This window comes from Mycteria americana, chromosome 2, assembly GCF_035582795.1.
Source record: "Mycteria americana isolate JAX WOST 10 ecotype Jacksonville Zoo and Gardens chromosome 2, USCA_MyAme_1.0, whole genome shotgun sequence".
NCBI lineage: Eukaryota > Metazoa > Chordata > Aves > Ciconiiformes > Ciconiidae > Mycteria > Mycteria americana.
Window position 1 is genome coordinate 12,462,928 of NC_134366.1, and position 26,024 is coordinate 12,488,951.

The window sequence follows — 26,024 nt, forward strand, 5'->3', positions numbered from 1 at the left end:
TCTCACTAGATACCATAGCAGTATGGCCCCATATCAAATACACACTGAAGTAGGGATCACCACAGACAGGAATCTATACCTTTATGCAGTCTAGCCATCTGATCTCAAAATAATTAAGACACACAAGAAACAGCAGGTGATTTTCAGTTAACCTGAAGCATGTACTTGCTAAATGCAATTGAGTCAGGACTTCAGAAGTTTTTCTCCTTCCTATCACATTTTTGGAAAGATGAAAATGTCTTAATGATTTCAGTTTGCTAACTTCTTCCTGTACTCCACGAAGTTTTTCTCAAACTATAGCCTTGATCCCAAAACTTGCAAGTGAAGTCCTGAAGCACTGGCAAAATATACTCATGCAAGCATGCCATTATGGAAGGGACCATGTTGAAAAGAACACTTTTAACAGCATATATTGGCAATGATTCCCATACAGCAAAATGACCTTCTGATGCTGTGCATATAGGAGTATGATACTGGTATAACTTAAAAAAGCTTAATAAGCTACAGGTCTCAGCTTTTTGGAATTAAATATTCAGCAAAGGAATTAAGCTTTAATCTCAAAAGAATTAATTATTTGAAATACACCATTATAGCACTATGGATACATTCCAAGATATCCAAATTGACATTAGTCTCCTCTACTAAGGATAAGAACAGATAGATTTCCTGAAATTGAAAGAAATGATTACTCTCCTTCTCCAAATACGTATGAAAGAACAGAAATTAACATTTAGATTCAAGTTTACATGAAGCTTTATAAAAATTCTAGTATGCCAAATTAAAAGAACTAGCATCAATGTAAAGACTAATCAAACCACCTTTAATACTAATACACCTTTTGAAGGTGCACTGACAGTTCCAAGCTTTTGAAGAGAATCTTCAAGAGCCTCTTACTCAAGCTTACACACTGCTTTCTTGGAATTAATGCCTTGAATACAGGAAAAAAGATTTTTAAAAAAATCACAAAAGCCCAATTTTCAAAAGTATGGCACAAAAGTGGGTTCAGCTTTTTCCTCTACTGTCAAAGTTTACATTTGAGAAAGGTAAAAGAGAGCAGAAGAGAACCCAGAATACCAATTTAAAAAAAGAAAAAAAAAAAAAAAAAAAAGGAGAGGAGGGGGGAACAAGAAACAAAAACCCCACCAGCTTGCTTTGCAAAGAAAGCACAAGTTTACAGTGTTTTTCAAAATGCTCCTTAGAGCTTGCTGCAAGGTTAAGTTGAAGCAGCAAGCATCTGCTGCTTAGCATAGCACAGGCTAAGTGCCTAGCAGAACATACACTGAAACCAAACCCTTCAATATGTCCCAAGAGGAAACGTCCTTCCCAATATACAGTTAATGTTCAAAGACGAAAATATAATGTTGAGTAGAGTTTACACACAAATCAAGTATTCAGTCTTCTTGAAGATGTATGTAACATTTATTGCAACATATATATGCACACACAGTACTATCTGCTGCATAATCTGCCAAAGGCATCCCATAAAGCAACTTACTGGATCCTGCACAGTAGCACAGAAGCAGCAGCACGTGCCATTTGGCAGAACTGACGGTGCAAAATTCCTGTTACAGAATGCACTTTACTATTTGTATGGGTTTGTACTGTTGTCAATTACAGATACATGCCAAGTGCATTTCCTGCATTTTCCTCACATGTTAATGTGTGAGCTAGAACCTACCTCAAGATCGGTAATACAATTCCTGCATAGCCTAAAAAGCCCTGTACCTTAAATGAGCGCAAACTGTTGTAACTTGCAGTTTATTTAAATCCCCTGCAGGGCTGAAGAAAAGTTAAGTCGAGGCTCCTACTCAGTATGGAGAATTAGCCACCCTCAACAGCTCTGTTCTGCCATTTTACGTTGCAATGCTATCAGCCAACTGTCTTCTAAAATATTCTGAGATACAATTTTGATTAAGACATAGTAAAAAAAAAAAAACCCACAACCTGTTTCATGCAACACTTACACCAGGGGAATATGTAATTATAATACTTACTAGATGAGAACTGTCTTTAACTTCTTGTACTTGCTGCACCTGAGGTTCAGCCACAACTTTAGTGTCCTGATCAGAAGTCATGAGCTGTCTGCTTTTTGGCTGCTCAGAGAGAACTTTACTGGTCACCTTTGTAAGCTGCAGAAATAGGAAGACAAAAGATTCTGTAAGTGGTTGTTGAAATTCCTGAGAACTCACAGCCATTCCAGACGTGCCATGCTGATTCAGACCAGAGGTCCAAAGAACTTCCACACAACATAGTCAGGATTATGCATTGAGAGAAAACGTTATGGCAGGAGGCGAGGATAAAGCAATCTTGCAGATATGCTTAGCTCCCAGTCACCGACTGCCTCAGGAGTGCAGATGAACACTTGCCACAGCACTGGGCAGGGAAATTCCACTGGGAAAGTTTCACTTGATTCTCACCTTAAATATTCAGATTGGTTTTCAAACCATGACTTCTTCATACCACCTGGTAGACTGACTTAACTTATTAAGACGCATTTAGTCACAAACCAACCTTTGTCTTCTACAACTACTCTGACAGACACTTAATCTTTTCAAATTTTAAGAAGCATGTTACAGCAGTTCTGCTAAACACTCAACAAGTTGTTCTGCTCCATCATCCTAAAGTGTTATTTTATTTGATTAGAGAAGTAGAAAACTGAGTAGAGTTGAAAGTCTGACAGGGACTTCGCTTTGAAATTTGATGCTATTAAATACTGTTGTTTAAAAAAATAACTGGTCTACAAAAAACCTGAAAAGCTCATTTAAAGCATGAAGTTTCAGAAAGTAAATATTGGGGTGTAAAATCAGGGTAATTTTTTTAATTTTTCTTTTCTAAAAGGACCAAGGAAGTTGTAATACACTTTTTGAGTTAGTTATTCACACAGAAATTCCAGTACAGCATCTGTAACAGTGTGTGAGAGAAATTTATTGCCTTTAAGTTGGTGACAAACTTCAGGGAGACATTCTCTATGATCTCCTTTAAAAAAAAAAAAAAAAGTAAAGATTTGCAGCACACGGAACGTAACAGTATGATTCCATTCTTTAGCAGCATAAGCTCCTTTTAGGGTATCTTGACTTCAAAAGACTCGAGTTAAAAAGTATTTCTTTCAGCCTACAGCATTACGGCCTTCCATGGAATCTCTACACTATATTTTGAAATGGATAAAAGCAAAAGCCTTTCATACAACTGATTGAATACATTCCCAAATTTTCAAAATAAAATTATGACATTCACCTATGAACTGATTCAAGCATCTGTATTATGGGATCATGCAGAAGATAAGATATTTTGCACACACAGTTGAAGAAACACATATACCGACATCCTCGACAGGATGAAGTATTCAGCTTAGATGAACAGTTGCTTATCGCTTCATGCTACTGATATAAAGTCAGCATGAAAAACATGTTTTTGAAAGAAACACATGCACTGTGTCATTGTTATATTCCCAGAAGTTTTTTTTTTTTCCCCTAACACCCTGCCTCTCATCTTGAAATAGAAACTATTTAAGTAAGGGAGAAATTACACATACAAAAAAACCCACACAAAAAAAGAAATAAAAAAGTTATACTGCCCCTCACATACCGTGTTACACACACATGAACATACACAGAGTCTACATGGCAGAAAGTCTGGACTTCATTCAGGACGTTTGTATTTTATAAAATAACCAAAAATCATCCTCGGGATGAAAGCAAGTATTAAATAGTTAGACTCTGTGTTGCTCAAACCCACGCATGGGAAGCTGTATGCACATAAACACTGCGGAAGGTGCCGAGGCTTCTTGGAGAATGCTTCTGTTAATATTCTTTAAAGAAATTGGGTTTAGCCTTTTAAAATTTTGGATTAATATTTTTCTAAAAAGAGCACAAGACTTCTTACACATTTTGGATTCATTGTATATAATGTCCACTGCTGTTCATACTAACTTTGAGCATGCACATTAGTCCAGATTCACAAGCTGAAGTCTACTTTCCAGAAAGACAAATAAGTTTCAGTCAGCAGTGATGTTATCTACTCAGCATTTTGATCCCCAAATCAATGCCAAGGTACTTCTTTGCATCCCTCTCTGTCGCCTGCTTATCTTACACATTCCCATTCCCTTCTAGGATCGGCCTGTCCCCAGGCATGCTGCAATCTCTTCCATCCTCTGGTATGTAGTGGTAGCACCAGCACTTTGTAAATCTATGGATTGTGGAAGGAAAACAGCTAAGGTCATGTGAGTCTAACAAACAAGAGTAAAGTTCTACTACACATATGTCCTTTAAAGCATTTGCTGACTGGCCATCAAGCACAAAATATTCAGCTAAATCATTAATTTCAGCTGAGGGTGGACAAGTTGTTAGCCAACTTGATAGGTAACACATGATTACAATGTGCACATTGCAACTTCAAATTTCTTGGGCAAGCCACCAGCAATCAAAGCAGCACATCATTCTACTGCTTTTCAGAAGTCCTTTAGATGAGATTACACAAGATGCTTATCACAGGCTAGGTCTAAATTGAAGCTCTAGGTAACTTTGTTTGGATTACTCAGACTAATAATCATATTCTCATTAGTTACACAGATTTGTTGTGATACACTCCACACTAAATCCACTCACCTTGTGAACAAATTATTTTAATAACTACCATGCCAAACCCATATATTTAAGTTGCATTTTTATCATTAAGGATCAAAATCGTTCTCAAAACAAGTGAGATACTATTATAATCTGTTTAAAGAGGATATTCAACCTGCCATGGATATTCTAAATCCCATGCTTTTAACAACAATCAGCTATTGCCTTTCTGCAAATGGGTAAGCCATACAGAAAGACCCCAAATGCAGAAGGAGTTTCCTTTGCAATTTTCTTGACTTAGTATGTCACACTGCTACAAGTCTCCAGGACATCAAGTGCTCTGCTGCAAAATCCCATCTGTTGTGATACACTTCAAAACAACTTCATGTGCAGGGCTGTTCTGGAAAGTTAGCACCATCAACTTTTTCCCCTCCGAGTTGCCACTTACCAGTCTCTTAAAGCATAAAACTTATATGACTGCAGGCTTCCACGACTATCATGTCAGAGAATACAGTGTTTGTAGAAAAGGCAGTGTTACTTCAGGGAAAGAAACAATAATAAAAAAAAAAAATCACAAAGTGTTAAAGGCTCTTCACAGGATGTGTTTTAGCATGTTTTTCTTTAGTATTGGTACATATCTTCATACACAAGCTTATTTACAGGAACCACAATCAATATCTAGTAGTACTAGAAACTACAGATCAGGATTGATAGTTTGGAAGACAGTTTATCCTCTTTTGATGCTAGTTTAATAGTCAAATTAGAGAGCAAGTTAAATGTGTCGTTTTAATGCAGCAATAAAAATTACCATCCCACTGAAGAGTTAACTTGCCCAGCACTTTAAAAGATACACTGAATTGCTGATTGGTAAACCATATCTTTGCATAAATACGCGCTGCTGCAATAAGGAGGAGACATTCAAGAGAAAAATGCAAGTCGGCAGACCTGTTTGGGATAGAGATAGCAATACCTATGGCAGAACATTGAGCTGTCACAAGTAGACAGCAATTTTTTTCATTCAAGTTATTAAAAAAAAAAAACACAAGAAAAACCTTCAGAAGCACACGATCTCTTAAATAAGCTTTTAAGTAATATTTCCAGACTATAGCAAGTATATTCACAAAAAAATCCATGTCCTCCACAAATTATGTCTAGTCACATAGCCTACTGAATGGCCTGCATTTATGAATTGATATAAAAGTACACTATTATAATTTTGTAATATTATATATAATTTCCATTCTGTAAATGCGTATAGTAAATCTTCATTTTTCCTTCTGCCTTCCCATTTGGTCATCACAGAGTAATGAGTCAAGTACAACAACTTCAGATATATTATGTCAAGAGCAAAGCTACTCTTGAGACATGCAAATACTTATCTCCAGAACTACCTAATCCAAGAGAAATTGCATGGGTTTTACTGAAACTTATCAAAAGCAGTTTGAACTTTGTTTGTAAGTAGGCAAGACACTTATCCCCCAGAAGTCTAAAATACAGGTAAAAACATGTTTCTTTAGAAACCGCACAACATTCAACCATGAAGTCCTTGCTGTCCCCAAAACTGTAATATACACTGCTCAGTCTGCTAAATTAGTAATTGCAACAGGAAGGGGAAGAGTGCCTTAACAGAGTTGTTTTCTCATTAGCACAAGGACAATGTGGGCAGTAACTCTTTACTTGTACTTGTACAGATCTGTCCCTGTGGGCACCTGGTCAGCAGTGGTTAATCTGAGGAGTTATAAGAATAGTCTCAGGAGGGACTGAGGCCACCTGGCCGAGTGACACAGGTAGCACATATTTCAGCCTACTGGTTTCCCTCTGCAACATCTACAACCACCTTCACAAATGAAAACTTGTGGGTTTGGGGGTTTTTTGAGTTTTCTTGTTTTGTTTTTAAGTTGACAACATGGTTCTTTACTGGCAAATATTTTCAAATGCATCTTGTTATAAGAATTCTATCATTTCAGAAGATACCAGATACAAACCAGCAACGGTCCACAGGATGACTATACAGACAAGTGCACACCACCACATGGTCACTCGTGTCTGGGTGCCAAGCCAAGCAGAGCTGGGACTGCTCTCATCCAAAAGCCACACGTGTGTGCTATTGTGGTGCCAACATCAGGCTAACCTTTACACTGCATTTTAGTTCAGGTTTAGGTATCTTATAGTACTGGCAGAGTTAATGTTCAACTGTCTGAAGATATTTATATACACACTGCATCCACATACACCACAACCTTGCAAACAGCTCAGAAGAGGCATCTACTCGATTGTTATATAGCCAATGACAACCACCCCAAAACCTCCCTCGAGCATAGCCCGCGATCCTCCCACCTCTGCTTTCATTAGAAGTAGTCTCTAATTTTTCTAATTCATATTCAAAGCATCTGTTTTATGCAGTGTGTTTTGCTGTCTAGAGTTACAAGAGTATGAGTAGCAGCATGCGTTCTCTCAATCAAACCAGATAGATCTGTTATTTAAAAACATGCAAAACCCCAAACAATGCTCTAGGGCTGAGATCTTGCCTGCCAACTTTCAGCCCAGAGTAATCAGCCCTTAAAAAGAGATTTACAAATGCAAGTGCTGACAACTAACTTTCACACTGCAAACAGCAACACCATAAAACAAAAAAGCTCACTAGAATAAAAGATCTTTTCATTGCTCTTCCAGCAAGCACAAACAAAAATAGATTTGAGTTTGGCTTTGGGCAGAACTCTTCCTAGCAAACATTTTAGAAACTTTAAACACAGATTAAGAAAAACTTTTCGCAAGGCTAATACAGAAATACACTACCAGTAACATGAGAAAGCCTAAAATGTTTTCAAAACAGAGGTGCACTGCTTGACTTAAGCCTCATAACAATACTCCAGTTACAGGCCAGAAACCCTCTTTCTACCATCAGAGATAACATACTTTCTCACCATCTTTCACACCCTTATGTATTCACGAGGATCATGACACCACAGCAGAAGTAATCAGAGCTACCACTGACTTCAGCTTTGAAAAGAGTTTTAGCACCTGCTGAATACATAACATAGTTGATATGAGAAAAAACAGATGCCTCTTCCAAAAGTATGCTATTAATTTAATATATTAACTCCTGTTTAAACAAAGTTTAACTTTCTTTTTTTTATTACTTTCACAATTGTTTTGAATACCCAAGGCATATGTAATATGTCAAGAGTTAATCATGTTCTCAGTCCAGGTAAAGCTGCTAACTCAGATACAGGATAGTTAAGCTTATAGAGCATCATCAAGAAAAACTGACAAATCTTAATCCTGAAAGGCTGCAAGTTTCCCTCTGTCTTAGCATTATGAGCAGCGATACAAACTGCAGCTTGCAATCTTAATCAGACAGCTGTTTTAGAAGACTTTCAAGTAAAGATTTCAGCTGTTAATGTAAGAGTTGAACCATCATCCCGCTGCATAGGGCACATGTTACCATTCTGTAGATGAATAACCCTACAAAGCTGTATCGTTCTGACACAGAAAGCCTGTGACAGAACTCAGGGATTTCCATCTTTCCTTTCAAAGCAGGAAATCATTCTCTTTACAGAGCAGATGTGACAAGCAATCTATCATTCAAAGGATGGCATTATTTAAAAGAAAAATAAGCACGGGGAGTGAACCTGCAATTGGACACTTGGCAGGTGCAAGGCATTTTAAAACCCACATGGCAACCGGGTGTTAGCCAGAAATGCAGTGTCAGAAGACCACCTAAACCTTAATGCTGTACGCTTTTAACATTCTGCTACAGAAAATACCAGCTCAAATGGTTTAGAGCTGCTGCTGCATCTACTTCTCAAGTCTTTTAAAAAAAAATCTGTTCTTTATAAGGTTGATAGCCTCCAAAACTGTCCTGCAATTCTATTAATTATCTCGTCAAACCTAGTCTCTCCTCTAAGAATGGCCGAGTTCTCAAGCGAACCAGCAAACCTTGCTATTTAAAGGGAACGCTGTATTTCCTTATTTAAAGATCTATGAAACATTTTTGCACTAGGCTTCACAAGCAATTTGCAACTCCATCATTTACTGAGCTTTCTAATTCACACACAAACCCACGCGATGGAACCGCACACCAGAACTGATTACTCCGCAAGTCTAGAAATTCAGATCGCTACAGTAATTAGTTGTCCAAGAGATACCAAACAATAAGTTACTAAACAAAGGTGATAAAATACCAAAGAAACCTGACAGTAGCAAATGATAAGTACTCTATACAGAGGTATACAGAAAAACTCTTTCAGTCAAAAGCAAGAAAAATGGGAAGGGCATAAAGTTCCAGCCTTATTCACTCACCTGATCTCAAACAACAGGAAGAAAGATCTTGATAGTACACAGAAGACAACAGGATGACCCTTACTAACAAATAATCCTGATGATCTTTTTTATGTCTAGCCTTTTATGCATTGTATTTTAAATACATATGCTTAAAAGAAAAGGAAATCTTTTCACTCTATTGAAAGGTCTCACACAGAATTTCCACAGTTCTCTTGCACACCAAGAAGATAAGTTTTACATGGAGGTACTATGCGATGCACACGCAAACATCACTCAAGAAATGGACTAACAAGCCTGTGGATCACATCCTCCTCAGTAATGCAATGCACCAGATGTTTAATAGTGTATAATCTAAAAAAAAAAAATCTTACCATTCAGGAATGCTAGGAGTGCCTACCAAGACAGGAATAACCCACCAGGAAGAAATTTTTGTGCCTGATAAAGAGTATCATGTGCCTTGAAGACAAGTGTGATTGTGTCATGAGCAGTTTTCAGTTTGCTTACGGCTTGTTCTCAGTTTTCAAATCTGAAGCAGCCCTCTCCTGACTGCAGGCTGAAGCACATAACATTAAGAAACCCAACTCATTAATTAACAGGGATTGCTTCATGTAGCACATCCATCACAAAGCCACAAGCTTGTTTTCCTCACTGTAAGTGGACTAACAGCATACACCCTGCAGGTTATCCACAAAGATGCATATTTAATTTCTATTACAACTATCATGTCAGATAAGATACTCTTATCAGATGATTTCAAAAACTACCAAACTGTTAATTAAAATAAACCCTTCACTCTTCCATTTGTGCATTATCTGAGCAACCCCTCAAATGGCAGAGTTAAAGTTGTTAGCAGCTCAGCCAAACCAGGACAATTCTGAAATGAAAGGTGGGATGCTACCTTAATGTAAAGCATCTATGAACATAATTCTCCACAACCCTATCCTCTCTTGAAAGTTATTTTATCTAGTTTAATGTAGAATCACAAATTCTACATTCATCGCCAAGGCCTACAACAAGCAGGAAACATCTCACACAGGAGGAAAAAGGTCTTTTATCTTTCTCAGGAAAGAGATCAGGAATTTGCCACTCAAGCACATTAGGCAAGTACCTTGGAATGATGATTTTCCACTAAAATACTCCATCACTTGCCCTCAGTTAGATTAATGAGCATTTGACCTCCTCCCTACCTCCCAGCCCCGGTGCCTCTTTTTGTTTTTCCAGGACGGAAAACATCACCAGCAAGAACAGAATTGGAATAAATTTGAACAATCCCGCTTTTCTACAAACAGTTAAACAGAGAACTACACAGTAGTTGCTTGCACACACACTTTACTTCTGCGACCACCAGAAGAGTAGTAGAGCAGAGAGGACTCAAGCTGAACAACGGATGCCATTAATCCTTCCTTTCTTCCTGTTCTCTAGGAAACCATCAGCAGCAGAGTACTGCAAACCAAGTACTGCAGTTCTGCGTGAAACTTAACAGGTCAAGTCCACGCCACTCTGCTGCTGCTGCTAATACTCTTGCCTACAAAGCATCACAGGTAGTTCCTACTACAAGAGAAAGAAAAAAAAAAAAAGAAAGAAAGAAAAGAAAAGACGACAGTAACACACCTGCAGGACTTTCACAAGAAAAATCCCAGCAGAATGCCTGTACTGAATTAAAGAGTGAAAGAACAGGTCAATGCAAACCACTGCTCTTTTGCATTGAAAAAAACAGAAGACCAATTAAGCCTGAACACAGGGCAACAATGCTTCAAAGTACCTACAGAAGGACAAGCTTGGAGTTCCAGACCCCACGCTCTGCACAGCATTTCACATCTGCCTCTGCTTCCAAGCTGTATAATAGGGAATACATTTGTTAAATGAATCTAACTGTACAGGGAGACTAACTTTTCATATAATCGAAAACCAGCCAGCCTAAATAACGGCCAAGTACAAAAAAACCCCCAAGTTTATGCCTAACATGGGTTAACAGAAACTATAGAATGTGACGGAAGCTCCCTCCTTCCACAGGGTTTTATTAAATTAATATATCTAAAAATCTGATGAGGTTTTCATCAGAGCACAGGCATCATATATTATACTAACCCACTGCTCACATTAATTTCCTGTAACTCTCCCATCCACCTGCATTTACTTGTTAACGCTTGACTAAGCTACAAGGCAACAGTCTGTGCTTGCACAGCGTCCAGTGCAGTGGGATTCTGATCTGCAAACACAAGTCACAGCTGAGGTAATGCAAATAAAAGTGTTGGTATTTTTACTAATATACATAATTTTAACTGCTAAAATTATTTACCTACTACACAAATATTAACTCTTAGATGCTTTGGTGTCATCTTTGATAGGCTAATTGCATTTTTCTCTGAAAGTCAAAGCTTCTCAATAACTTCAGGTATCTTTATGCCTACAAATTAGCTGGGAGACTATTCCAGGCTTTTAATGTAATACCAGTATTTAATGTCAAATACTGTTCACTGATGCAGAAATTAATTTTTTCACTTAATGCAAACATTAGGAAAGCATCACAAAAATCTGTTTCTGAAGTTTATCACCATGAAATGCTAAACCTCATGTAATTCATCAACTATCATCATCCATGTTGCTTGTCTGCACTGAGGTCACATGAGTTAACAATTGCACAACACCTCTGTACACACAAAAAGCAGAAGACCAAGGGACAGTTGACTAGAAGCAGTAAATTGAATCAGAAAGAAAATTAAAGCTTGCCCTGGAGTGGACAGGGCAGGAGCTGATAACTATTAGTACTAATGACTATGGATTTCACAAAATATTGTTAATTTCTGTACTATTTCTAAGTAGGCACTTTTGGAACACTAGATGGTAACTTCAACTCTTAAACTCCGATTTATTTTAAATAAGGGAAACTTTTCAAAAACTTCCACGTATCTTCAGCCTATATTACTCCTTCCCATAGCCAACCAAGACCACATGAAGAGATTAACATGGCTATCAGAAAAGCCACATGAAAGACTTCTCAGATATTTTTTCCTATAAACTATAGTTCTTCATTTTGACACACATCTTATTTCCAGCAGGTGAGTTTACTTTGCACTCCAGATACGAAGTCTGTCTCATTCTATCATATCTTCTCTGAAGTCATGCTCACATGAGGAATTATTATGCAAGGACAATATCTTGCATAATAATATATTTTCCTTGTTTCCCTTCCCTCCCCACATAGCTGGCTTGCTCTCACTTAACCAAGGGGTTTTTGGGGGTTTGCTTTTCTTTAAAGTATCTATTGAAGGGAAGTCAGAGAGATTAATCTCCCTATTCTCCTGCTGAAGGAAGTAACAAGTATGCTAATAGCTCACACACTAAAGTTTACAGAAACAGTAAAGTTTACAGAAACTGTTGCACTTTCATCATGAGAGGCAGTTTTCATTCTAAGACTGAAACTGATTGCTGACTTGGAGTGAAAAGTAGAAAAGATACTGAACTTTGTTGGCTAATGGACTTGCCAGCATCTCAGCATGCCAGTCTCGCTGTAAGTGGACCTGTCATTTTACAAATTATGTTTATTTCACAAAACAACTGCAAGTGCTACAATATTTTACTAGCTGCTTCAAATTTTTAAAGCTAAAATGCAGCAATTGATGGTCTATTTGGCCTTTCCTAAGTCTTCAAAGAAACACTAAGTCTTCAGAAGATACCAGGCATGACAAAGTACCAGCAGCTTTAGCACTTGCTTAGAGGGAACAAGTTAAATGTTGTGCATGAGGAGTGTCAGTTTAGCAATGCTGGGAACAACAAACTTCCTTGTTTCAATTACTGAATGTTCCTTCTCCCAATTTACCAATACAATCTTTAAGTTTTCCACATACTTCACTACACAGCTAACCATAAAGTGGCCAATGCACACTCACGATGCTGCCTGTGACTCCAGGCAGTACCGTTCGCAAAGGTAAAGGAAATAACTAACCCAGCTCTGCCGGGCAGGATTTTATGGACAGCACCATCTTCAAAAAAAATCAGAAGTTGGCAGAAGAGGATGCAGCATTTTATGAAGAAAGACAAGACTAAAAACACCACTTGAAGCTATAAGGTTAATATTTAGGGCAGTTCCAAGGGTGAGGTCAGAAGTCTGACGTTCTTTAACAGATCTTAATAGGCTTATCATCTTAGAATATTGCTATTATTTGGATCCCATGTTTCAAGTCTGCAATCAGTGCTGTGCTTAAGCAGGAGGAGGTTAAAAACTGCATTAGGAACTTCTAGGACACTTAATATTTTTAGTGCTTTGAATTATTCTTTAAGATGCACACATAGCTTCAAAGCTGATTTGCTAAATTCTTTATCATCACATTCTCAGACCACACAATAAATGCCTAATTCAGGGAAGCAGAAACCTTACACCAAGGATCTCAAATTCAAATGCATGCAGAACTAGAATGCTGGAAAAGATTTAATGCAGACTGATAGGACAGCTGTTACAGTGCTCCTAGAATACATCTTCAGTCACAACAGGTCTGAGAAAAGTGAGAGAGAAAAGGATCTACACCTATGTAAAGTCCAGGTGAAAGGCATATACAGAACCAAATAAGATGTTGATAATTACAGTGATAAAAGAAGAGGTACAATGACAAGTTTTCTTCCAACACGAATGTATACAATAATCCTTGACTATGCAAAGACTATTTTAATAAACAGTTGCTCTGCAAAACAAACAGCTTAGGATGAACTCCCCTCAGGCTCTGGGGTTTGGGGTTTTTTTGGATGACTTGAAAGGCATTCATTTACCTAAAATATGCTAGTTTAAGTTTTGAAACATGTTCAGGACCAAATCTAAAGTGAAATTACTTACAGAAACTACTTACAGAAGTGTCATTTAACTTGAAGGTTTTGTGATAAGAAAAGGAAGCTAATGTTTTTGCCAATGATTATTGCATTAACCTCTTTGTCAAAAATAGAATTTAACCCAAATAATCCAGTCATTTTAGTATTACTTCCTCTTTTGAAAAAAGCCACCATCCTCCATTACAAGCTTCACCAAAATAAGCAGCAACTCTTGCTTACTTTTAAAACACTGTATGAAAGACTATCACCTACTGTGTGCACGTTTGTTCACAGTTAGAGCACCCCACCTTTTCAGAGTATCACTGTAATCAAAACTACTGGTAATTCAGGTTTTGACTCATTGTTAAAGGATGGACTGTTCCAATATTTGAGCTTGGATTAAAGACAATAATTCTTCCTTGCAAGTCAAAATAACTGTGCACAGACCCTCCTAAAAATTCTACTGATTCCTTGAATCCAGGCAGTTAAAATACACAACGTTAATTAAGAAACAGAAAATTATAATTGTAACAAAATAGATTATAAGCTAAGCTGCAACATGTTCATAAAAAAAAAAAAGGATCCCCCTCCCTTCTTTATAATACAAATCTTTTGGACCTCTATTATAAAGAATTGGACAACAAGCTTTAAACAGGAACAGGGACACAAACCCAAGATCTTGGAGACGTGCCCATGCAGGCAATGATATTTTGCCCAAATTGTTTGCCTTGCTGCTTTAAACAGCAACATGTTGACCATTTTCTGTCCCTATCTGTCCGGCGGCAACAACATTGAATGGGAATGAAACTCCGAGATAAGACTGCAAATTCTGCACATATAGGTAGCTATTTCATAAGCTTTGGTCCTCAGCACTTAAAGTAACCGTGCCCTGATGCATTCTTCACTTTTGCTCTATTATTCTAATCCCTAGAACAAGAATCAGAAACCAGTAGGATACATCAAAATGTTTAGGCATAAACCTTCAGCACCAGGCCATGAAAAAGCAAGCTACTTTGGACATTGGCCTGTTGATTCATCAGTTCCTTGTTTGAACAACAGAGTCAGACTCTGTTGTGGGGCAACCTGCAACAGCATCACAACCTGTAAAAATATGCTTATGGATACCAACACTGACCGAAAACAAAACCATAAAGCTGCCAAGACACTCCAGTGTAAAGCTTCTCAAGCATTCCATTAAGTTTCTGACAAGTGAGATTTATCAAATAGTTAAATATTTTTTCCTTAACATAATTACTATTTAACTAATATTTTGTTACTCAAGATTCCCGGTCAGATCACTGGCATCCTATGATTATAAAATACTTGAAAATAGATTGCAGAACATTAGGTCTGCCGAGAAATATGGAAAACACTTTATCAGAATAACAGGAATCTACAATTTCTTGAAGTAAATTTGTAACTCCATTACCAACACAGATGGAAGTGTGCCTTATGAATACCATCAATAAAGTATTAATATTCATCATGTTCCTTATTTCCAGAAGCTAGCAGGGAAGGACCAGTATGAAGCTGAGGGAGAATTACTCTAAGCAAAGGGAAAATACTGTTCTGATACTTGTGCAAGAAAACACAGGAAATCTAAAAGCAAAATTAAGCGATACAGTATTTAGACTTGCAAGAAGCCCAACACAAGCTTTAGACAACTTTATGTTCTACAACTACACTCAAAACTCAGTATATTCCTGAACAAGTCCCATGTGAACTACTGATAGCATCTGAAAGTGTAATTTCCAAAGTCTTTATATCACCAGTGCTTGCTATTTTCAATAATGAAAATGATATAGGCATCTTAGGAAGGAGTCCCTAACAGATAAAGCAATTCTGGGTCTAATTCATCATAAGCCACCATGCCAGACAGATGTCTGTAGATATCTATAGGCATCTATGTTTATCTATCTATATGTGCAACAGTCCAGAACTAGAAGTTGTGTATACCTACTACTACCTTAAATAAATGTACACTGACCTTGAGATATCTATCAACTCCAGATGGCCATAAAGGCAATCCAGAATAAACCTTTACTGTAGGATATACTCTCGGGGACACCAGCTCCTTACATGCCAACAGCCTTACATGAGTAACAACAGAGCTGCTGGAAGCGCAGAGGCGGCAATCCATTCAGCTTATGAACGAATGATTCTTTCTGTATTACATCACTCAACTACCCATTAAGGAGCTGGACTGACAGGATCCAGAATATGCATAGCCCAGCCCTCCACGGTAAACGAGCGTTAGAAAAGATTAAGGCTCAAAGAAATTGGTGATTCATCAGGGCGTCAAAACAGCATTTCCCCAATTCCCTGCAATGTTCTAGGCCAAGTAGCTAGCCACACATTAGTAACCCCTGTCAGACTTCCAATTTTGGAGTTAATTGCTGTTCCTGAAACACATAGCCAGACACAAAATACCTGCAGCAGCACACATCACAGAACGAACACTGCCACGGCTATCCTAATCGCACAATTATGCTGTATTACAGTCACACCTAATTTAAGTACTCCAAAGTACCTCTGCTGTTTGCAGGTATTACCCTGTAGTGCCTGCTTCCTAATAGAAAAGGGACACCCCCCTTTAGAAAGGGTACGTAACAGCAACATACACACACAGAACACACAAGCGGGAAAGACCAATGAAAAAACAGATTATAAATCCTTGGCTCCATCACATCACTAAAACTTAAGAAATATCAGCTATGAACCAATCAATAGGATTTGTTTCTCTCTTGCACTACTTTGTGGAATTTGGCTAGATTAATTTAAATGAATGGGTGGTACAGAAATCAACTTCTAGTCTCCTGTTTCTAACAGGTTCCTCAAACTTACTGGTTTTAGATGAATTTTTATCATGAGCCCGTCAAAGTCAGCGTATCCTTAAAGAGTAAGAAACAGGTTGTTGGAATAGCAATGGGTCTTTTTCAGTTATCCAGTATTTACAGCACCAAATTATTTTTATTGACCAGGTGAAATATCACCGAGTTTTATATTCAGAGAATGTGCTCAGAGGTATTCAATTTTCATGTTTGACTGTTATGATACACTAGCTTGCCTTGAATTTCGCACAGAAGAGTTAATACATAGGAAAAGAAAACAGAACTTCCCCAAAACACTAGCTTACAATTGCATTTACAACATTTTCAACTGGTACCTTTGACAAAGCGTATTACTAGTCCAGGGGGAAGGGGGTATGTGCGTGCATGTCTTCTCTTTTTTGAGGTATCACATAAAACTAGCATAATTTCAAAGTTTAAGTTTTACATCACTTTCCCCTCCCTAATTTAATGACTGGCTTACGTGGTGAAATCCACCTGTCTACATCTTGTTTTATATGGACTAAAATGATAGTATATTAGGTTCAGCATGGGTATGCCTTCCTTTGGGAACAATATGGTTCAAATACCTTTCTGGGGCCTTTACTACAAGAGTAGCTTTTACTCTCATCTTCTACACAGCTCTCCACATACTATGGCCTCTTACAAAACTGCAGGGGGAGGGGTTAATTGTCTTCCTTACAACGTCCTATTTTGTAACATCCTTCCTTTCCTACTTGTACCTGTGTGCCCATTCTGAATGCAAATACAAGAGACTGGCAATACTCACGTTAGTTTAATATTACTGATTACATACAGGAATAAATGCAGCCAAAGACTATTTTCAACAGTTACTTCTAAGAGTTACACAAACTTGTTGTCTAAAAATGTCATTTTGCTAGTAAACGCTTAAAGGAACAGAACACTATGTAAACCTCATTTTTTACAACATCTTATGTCATATAACAGTTCCTCACATGTGCGTGTACATGCGCCCACACGTACACAAAAAAATCGCACTCCCAAAGCTTAATGTTCTCCAGACTTGAAACTGTATTTCTTTGCTTTCTTCATCTGGTCTCTTTTGCCTTTTTCTCTGGGCCAGTGACAGCCGTCTTGCCACTGCATTTGTTAGCTACCTCTACAGCCACCTTTGCACCTCCCTTCACAGAACGTCTCCAAGACAAGAATGCTTTTCTTCAAGAAGATCGATAAGGCCGCTGCCCTTGACAAAACCTGCTCCTTCCAACACAGGCGCAAGAAAAGTCAAGTCAAGTGCTCTACATGCTTATTTGTGTACCTTACCTGTTAATTTACAAGAACGTGAATGTCTGATGAATACATACAGGCACAATGGAATTAAATATTAATAGCGCTGAAGGGCCAAAAAGCCACCTAGTTTAAAAAAATTAAACTGATGAAACACATCTACACTTAATTACTTTGTTCTCTTTAACTTCTTTCTTGCTACCTTTCAGCTGTCACTTTAGATTTGTCATGCACTATGGCCAGAAACATGCCTTTTCCGTGTCTAGCATGTGCATTTTGTGAGGTAATGTAATAAATATTTAACAAAGAGTTTATATTACCATGCCAGTTAAGCTCACAACTGATTTAAAGCCAAAGCCACTGCCAGATATGAGACTTAATAAGAGACGCAGCAACAGACATCCACAGAATATGTAGATTAGACAAACCTGACTGTATTTATTTTGCATTTCAGTAAAATAAACCAAGTAGTTAGTTTCACTCTAATCAAGTAAAACATCAGAGCCAGAAATTGCCTACATGGTTACCGCATGTCTCAAAAAGAAACAAAAAAAAAAACCAAAATCCCAAAGCTCCCACAACTGCCTCCAGTTCTCAGTCTTCCATCCTGCTCTGTACTAAAGCAGATTTAAGTTCTAGCTACATATCTAAACAATATATATATATGTATATATGGGTCAACCATTCCTTTCTATGTGTATATTTGCATTAGAGCAAGCCATAAAAAGCAACCAAGGCAGAACACACTTGCGCTGACACCTTTATTCCCTTAAGGCGTTTGTGTGTAAACAGTTAAAAAACCAGAAAGAATTACAAGGGAAACAATTCAAGCTAACCCAGAACACTGTGTGTACTTAAGGACCCTATTATATACACCATGAAAATATACAATCACTTATTTAGGAACATCCAAGAGGTCAAATGTTTTCCATTAATTCATTTATGCAAACCTTTTATTTCAGTTTCAGTAAGGATTCCCCCCTCCCCCCAAAAGTAAAACCAATTAAACATAAGAGTAATTTTGGCTTCTATATAAATAGTATACACATATAAATGGCAGCACACCTAGAAGAATAAAATTTCCTATAGACATTACATATAAAATACATACTGTTTTCTGTATGTGCTTTATCAGGCCTCACCTTAGTTTTCTCCTCCCTTTCACTCACCACAAAAAATAATAATAATAAAAAAATTAGAAAATATCAATGTTCTTCTAACAGCTAGAATGATTCAGCTGATTAGCTTCATATCTCGAGAATTAACTTGAAGCAATGCTTACAAGTCAGCAGGAAACAAGTGAAAGTTCAACTGATAAAAACAGTTACCAGATCAGAATCAAAACCCTAGAGTTGTGAAATCCCAGCAAGTTTAAAAAAAGAACACAACATGCTTTGACCTTTGAAAATTAATCCAATCCTTACAAACCAGGTAAGTTCGAGATGAAACTTGAACCACATGAAAGGTTAAAGCCTTTCAATAGCGATCCTGAGGCAGTACTTAAGAAAGATTCCTACTCCAATTTTACTAAGGATTCAGACGGAGGCCAACAAAACTAGGCCAGAGACAAGACGCAGGATCGGAAGCCAGAATTCCCATGGTTTTACCCCAACCGTGACTCAAGTTTAAACAGTGGTTTTGAAACCAGCGCTCTCTCTGTGGCCACAGGCAAGTCTTAACCACTTTGCCTCAATTCCCTTACCTGCAGAATAAAAATAATTATACTTATCTGCCACACAGGAATCTTGTACAACATTGTTTGGCAAGTGCACATCTGTTTAAACTGTGGACAGAGCTACGTAGTAATTTTGAGCATCTGCACAAACTGAAACTGAGAGTGAAAACAACTCAGCTGAAGCAGCCAGCGAAGGCTCAACGACAACAAAATCCTAGGGGCAAAGCACGGTTTGTGTGGCGGCTGCTCTTCCAAGTGGTGCTTCGTAACCTGGGAGCACAGCTGGCCCGCCACCTCCTGCACAATCGATCCACCGATTCGGGACACCGCTCTCACGGAAAGTCAGCGCTGCCCTGCACCTGCCTGGAGCAAGGGGCGAGGGGCTGGTCCCGCCCGCGCCTGCCGCTGCCTCCAGCCCTGCTCTTCGAGAGGGTCACGGCTCCCCACCCGCCAAGGGCGGGCAGCCGGAACGCGCTACACAGCCGGTGCTTCAGGCATGCCTCCACACCGCGCTCCCCTTCCCCGCTGCCTCCAAAGGCGCTCGCACTCGCTGCCCACGGAGATCTTCGGCAGCGCCCAACCGGCGCGGGGGGCAAAGCTCGTTCGGCCGCTGCCCGGCCACCATTCGGGGCCGGGGCAGCGAGCGCTGCTCGGTGAGGCCGCAGTGCGGGAGCGGCCCCGGCGGCCCAGCCCGATGACTCGCCCTACCCCCCGCCACCATCAAGGCCCCAAGCCGGGATCCCTCCTCCTCCCTCCTACCTCTCCCCCGGGAACCGCCTCGGGTGGGAAGATGGCGGCTCCGGCCGCCTCCCCGGTGCGAGGGGGGGTGGCGGGTGGCGGAACAGGGGGTGTCTCTGCTCCTCCGGCTCCGCCATTCCGCCTCGCACCGGGAGATGGGGAAGGCGAGGGGGAGCGGCCCGAGCAGGCGCCGCCGCCGGGAGGACGCGGGCCCCGGGAGGGCCCCTCGCACTCACCTGTCACCAGCAGCCGCCACCGCCCTCGGGCCGGGCCTCGACGGGGAGAAGACGGGCGGGGACGGGGGGCTCTCCGCTGGGCGCCGGGGCCTCTCGCTCCTGCCGGGCTTTCCGCTAGCGCCGGGGCCTCTCGCTGCGCCGCCGCCGCCGCCGGGGCCTCGCCGCCGCCGGATGCCAGAAGGAGGAGAGCGGAGAGCGGGGCGGGGGCCGGGAGGAGGAGCAGGCGGCGGCAGCACAGCGGGGAGGGGGGCGCGGAGGAGGAGGAGGCGGCGGCGGCGGCTCCGGGGCCCGAAACGTCTCCGAGCCGAGACTCAACCACCCGCTCGCATGAGAGACCCGCTTCCGGCTCCCGGCGGAAGTCCCTCCTCCGCCGGCGGAAGGGATTGGTCGGCGGCACCGCGCGGAGCGGCGCGCTCGGCCGGCACCAGTGCGCGCGGATTGGCGGAGGGGGCCCCGCGCGCGGCGTGACGTGAGGCAGCACGTGACGCGCCTGACGTCACCCGCTCTGAATGAGCGCGCGGAGGCGGGCCAACGCCGCCCGCCCACCCGAGGCGTTTTATCTCCTCGCACTTGCCGTAGCCCCGCCGGCGGGGCCGTCGCCTCAGCTGGGGCCTCCCGGTGTTCCAGCCGCCGGGCCGCCCGGCGCGGCACCGAGGCCGCGTCGATCGCTTCCCCGTGACGGGGAAGTGGCGCCTCCTGGCCCGGTGGGCACCTTGTGGCTGGGGGGACTGTCCGGCCTCCCCCGGGAGCCCTGACAGGCCTTCACCGCGGCGTTCAGGGGAGCGCGGCCCGCACATCGCGGCAGGTTTCCCTCAAGCTGAGAAGGGACGGAACTGGTCTTAACAGCTTGTCCTTCGGGCAGCAGCCGGCGGCGGCGGGGTCAGGCAGGGAGCCTTACCGGTGCTGCCTTTGCCGAGGGCTGTAAGTCCAGGAACGCTTTCAGGTCTTTGCGTTGACACAGGGTGTGGTGTTGCCTTCTGAAGCACTGTCACAGCAGCAATGGGAGGATCCAGATGCCTGTCCAAAATTACAGACCCTACCACAGAATATTCTATCTCTTAATACAGCAGCTTCTGTGGAGTAAGGCTGAGTAGTTGTGGCTTCCAAAGGAATTCATAAACATAAATAGGAGGATTTTAGAAGTAGACTATTTCATGAAAGAGCCTTCTGTTTCATGTAGATTATAAAAGCCAGGAGACCATTCTCTCAGTAGGACTCTTCTGACTTCTTGGCCTCAGTTCACCAAGTTGGGGAAGAGAGTCTATCTTCAGTTATATAAAACTGCGGTGCATTCCAAGAGATTCAAGAGTTCTTTTGTTTGATCAAAACAAACAAGTCTTGTCAAACAGTTCTAGTTATTTAGTACAGATCATAATTTGTTTTTAACTACAGTTAATTAGGCAAATGGAAAACGTGGTTTCTTCTCAGGACTTCAAAAAACACACTAGAAAGAATCATCTTCCAGGGCTGCTCCCAGTCCTCAGCTTGCCATCTACCTCAAGCATGGCAAAACTACATCACCTCACAACCAGCTGGCAAGAAATACCTACACCATGCATTGCTGCCTATCTGCATCTCACAAATGAACCCAGATAGAGCCTTCTCCATCCTGTTTTTAATCCTTACTGATAAGAGTCATATTCCTGCCTTCAGGGTACCTGCTAGAAATTCCCATAGAGACAATACTGCAATTAACTTAGAAGACCTATTCTAATGACACCCAAGTGCCCTTTGGAACTGTTTTCAAGGTTGCTGTATTGTTCCAAATCCCTAGCTAGTAGAGGCAATAATGCCTATCATAGTGCCTGAAATGAGGTCGGGTCTTAGCAGACATGAAGCTTTACTGTTCATCTGAAGGAAGTGTGTCTCAGCATTCATTCTTGGGCAGGCAAGTGCTTCTGTGAGCACAGGTGGTGTTTTCCTTAGTTGTTTCAGTTTTACATAATTGTTATGAGGAAGAAACCCTGAGCAAAGGAAGATGGCTAGGGGTAGAGCCTGATCAGGAAAAGGAATAAAACTTAGCTTTGACCATAAGTATTTAGAAGAACAGAAGATACCTCAAGCAGTGCAGGAAATAGGACTGATCCCTTAGGTGGTCACCATGCAGCTGCTATATAAAGAATTGATTACTTAAAAGTCTAGAATGGTGAAACAATTGCTGTTCCCAAGTCTTTTTTATTTTATGAAGGAACTCAATATAATTTTGTTCTTTAATGCTAGACTGTTTTTCAGCAGACTACAGTTCTTGTCAAGAAAAGGAAAAAAAAGAAAGGTCTAATTTCAAGCTGTCTAACATCATGAGCCCCATTATATCCTTGTCCTAGAGGGGCCTCAACATTCCTGTTATTCCTGTTATTCCTTCGGCTAATTCAGGGTTTATGATTGCAGAGCTCATCTCCCTTTCTGTAACTAAAGGAATGTGTGAGAGAGAAAACGACTGATTTCTGTCAGAGACCAGCACATGGAGACAGCCTCATTGTAGGTAGGAGTTTTCTTTAATGGATAGGGTTTGTTCTGTTTGTTTGAGATTTTTTCCCAAGGCAGCTTAACTGCCTGTTATTAAAGGAGAAAAATACTCCGAGACTAAATTTTTTAAAAGCCCAATGTTAAAAATGTTATATATTGATAGACATGCCAATATATATGTGTGGGTTTATGATTTTTGTTTCCTTGTTTTATTGTGGTTGAGTAACAGTCAAACTACCGCACTTTTTCCATAAAGTAATACGAGTTTTCTACGTGCCTAGGCCACTTCTAATTCTCTTCTCAGTGTGGGGGATGTAGAAATTAATCACTGAATGCTTCCATTTTTTAATGGCACACTGCTGAGATCAAAGAGATTTGAGTTTTTCCTTGGTACGCTGGTAGCTGAGGAATGTGTGCATAAATATGAGTAAAATATTACAAATCGACAATGCATGCTGTGTGGTAATAGAAACTACTCCTATTTCTTACACAGCTCAAACTCAGCAGTCTGGAGGGAGAGTGCATCTCTGAAGGAACAAAGTGTGTGAACAATAGGATTGTTAGTCCACAAAAATCAAGCAAGATTAGACAAACTGGTTGGTTCTTTCTTGATCTGTGGTCAAACAGGTGTAGAAGGGACTATGTATTAGTGAGGTATAGTTAAAATTATATTTTATAAGGTTTTTGTATTGGGATTCCTAGTTCAGCAAAAAAGAATGAGGTATTTAGTATACTTAAGAAGATAACTCCTTATGAAGAGGAACTGCAAAAAATACAGTATTCCTGGAAGCTAAACCTAGAATTGAGCAGACAGAAACTCCAACCCTTAAAAATCACTAAATGTACTGGAATGCTTGGGCTTTACAGTCTTTATGATTTCCTCTAATAATACAAAGGATAATATTTCCTTCCTCACAAGAGCATAGAGGATTAATTCATTAAAGTTTGTGAAGCACTCAGGTGACGTGATAAAAACTTCCACTAAAACAGGAGTAGATTTCTGCTTTGTAAGGAATTTCCTGGTTTGGGCTACCTTTTTTTTTTCCTTTTCACTCCTTTAAAGCGCACTCTAGTAGTTGCATTCTCAAAATATTTTATCCTGCAGATCTATGGGATAAGGCTTCATGAATCACCAGTATTTAAGAATTGCTGGCCTGGAATGCTTGCCAAAACCCACAAACCACTCAATACTTTGCAGTTTGTGAGATCTTATGAGCCAAGTAATATTTTACAGTTCCTGATGCTCTTACCCAGCTTTGCGGGAAGAGAGAGATCTTTTTAAATGTAAGATACTAAATGATTGCACGCAATGGGTATTCCTGTCATAAAACTGCAACTTAAATAGAATCTAGTAATCACTCTGCATTGCATTGATTTGATGAGTGGCATTTTAAATAGATATTATTTCTATGTCAGTATCTTTCATAGGTCACAAGTAAATAGTTGACTGTCTGTGTAAAAGACAGTCCCTATTCCAAGTAGACTACCATCTCAACAGTCAAAGAGACCAAGATGAGGAGAAACTAAATACTGCTTCCAAGGGGAGGGGAAAGTAAGAGAGATGAAGTGACCTGCCAATAGATTATACAAGATATCTACATTTGAGTCTTAGCTCTATGTGGAATCCTATAGTTTAGTGAAATGTTCAGGCTTCCTTTGTAGCTAAATGAAAATTAATGATCAAGTAAACTGGTAAAAGTCCATTATTGCTCACATAGATCTATGATCCCTGTTACTCATGCATCTCTAACTGTAGGAATGATCCAGATTCAGATGAGGTAGCCAGAGATATGTTCCAATAGAACTTTTCTTCTTATTTGATTTGTAATGACATAACCTTTATTTTCTCAACTAAGTGCAGATGTGTAAATACAGAGTATTCAGTCCTGATAAAAACAGATGTGGTAATTTGGATCTGTTTCTTTTCTAGTTGAAGAATCATTTATAGCATAGTGGCAAGGCTATCACGAGACAATTTCTTAATTATATCCAGTGCCAAAATTCAGTTTGACTGCAATGATATTCCAATGCACAGATAGCAGCGCTGAGTACCTACACGTATGATTGACGACATGAACATGTGCACTTTCTGACTTTCTTGGATCAGCTGGCTATGTTTGGTAACAAACATTGTGAAGTGCTGCTGTAGAACTAGTTCAAACAAAACCACACTTAGCAGATTTTTCCCTCTAGCCTCGTCCCTTCGGCAGGTTAGTCATGTTTCTTTAAGACATAAGGACCATTTTAAAATAAGGTTGTGGTGTAGGTGCCAGCCATCGTTAAACCTTGGTTTTCATTAACGCAGTGTAAAAAAGTCTAAGCTATAGGTGGTACCATAAATATTAAAACCATTGTTACAGCAGCTGATTACAAACTTTCATGAGATGGTTTAACAGTAAGAATTACTGTTAATTGGGTATAATCACAAATCTGAAAATTATCATCCTATTTCATGGAATTTACACTATCATCAGACTGACTAGTATACAGGCTTTACTCTGTCTATATATAGCAGGTCTGTAGCAGAGCCGGGACATGAAACCAGATCTCTCACGTTCCAGGTCTGAGCAATATACTGTATTCAATTTAGTTATTGTTCATCTGTGACAGTATTTGTTTCTTTATCTTGAACCCATTTTTAAAAGCTAATTAAACCTTAATGAGAAATCGTATAATTTATATAAATTTTGTGGCTGAGTAAGAATTTTCTGAAGGGATCTGAAATCAACTCATTTTCTTAGCAGTTTTCTGCCTTTGTACTTATTTTTGTTATTCTGTCACTATTGTTTCTGAGCATTTCACAACATTCTTTAAATATCATTGTGACCACTGTGTAAAGTATGAGTGTATTTATCCCCAATCAACAGGTGGCAAACTAAGGCATGAAGATGTTTGAGCTCAGTCTTGTAACTGGTCCTGTGCAAAAGTTGCGTCTGCTCTGAAAAAATATCATAATTTTGTATTTCTGTCCTCTTGAGCCCTATACTAGGATTCAGTGGGGACCATATATGCATATATTTTTATTCCCCAAACTTCCCATTTCAAACATGAGCATCTTTAATTGTATTTCCTGGTCTTGTTTTCATAGATTTTAAAAAGATTTTCTGTTTCTATTTTTCTTTGCTTTTGGATGCAGTTTTGATTCTCTCCTTCTCAGTTATGTTGG

The 26,024-nt window shown here is 40.0% G+C and overlaps 1 protein-coding gene and 1 long non-coding RNA gene across 5 annotated transcripts in view; one reads left to right on the top strand and one right to left on the bottom strand.

Annotated features, from left to right (window-relative positions):
- The window catches only part of LOC142405293 (la-related protein 4B-like), a 57,363-nt gene extending 36,614 nt beyond the window's left edge, over positions 1-20,749 (bottom strand). For 2 of the 3 annotated variants that reach the window (XM_075492415.1, XM_075492414.1), the window contains exons 1-2: positions 20,393-20,749; positions 1,995-2,129 (exon numbers count right to left, since the gene is read on the bottom strand). In XM_075492415.1, coding sequence (XP_075348530.1) covers positions 1,995-2,075 — 81 coding nt within the window. In that variant the 5' untranslated portion in view covers positions 2,076-2,129; positions 20,393-20,749. Of the gene's footprint in view, positions 1-1,994; positions 2,130-20,392 lie in introns of those variants that run through there. The other variant, XM_075492416.1, reaches the window with a different exon arrangement.
- A 282-nt stretch (positions 20,750-21,031) lies between these two features.
- Positions 21,032-26,024, top strand: part of LOC142406563 (uncharacterized) — a 35,674-nt gene continuing 30,681 nt past the window's right edge. For both annotated transcript variants that reach the window (XR_012774610.1, XR_012774609.1), the window contains exons 1-2: positions 21,032-21,313; positions 22,781-22,874. This is a non-coding gene — a long non-coding RNA (uncharacterized LOC142406563). The remainder of the gene's footprint in view (positions 21,314-22,780; positions 22,875-26,024) is intronic.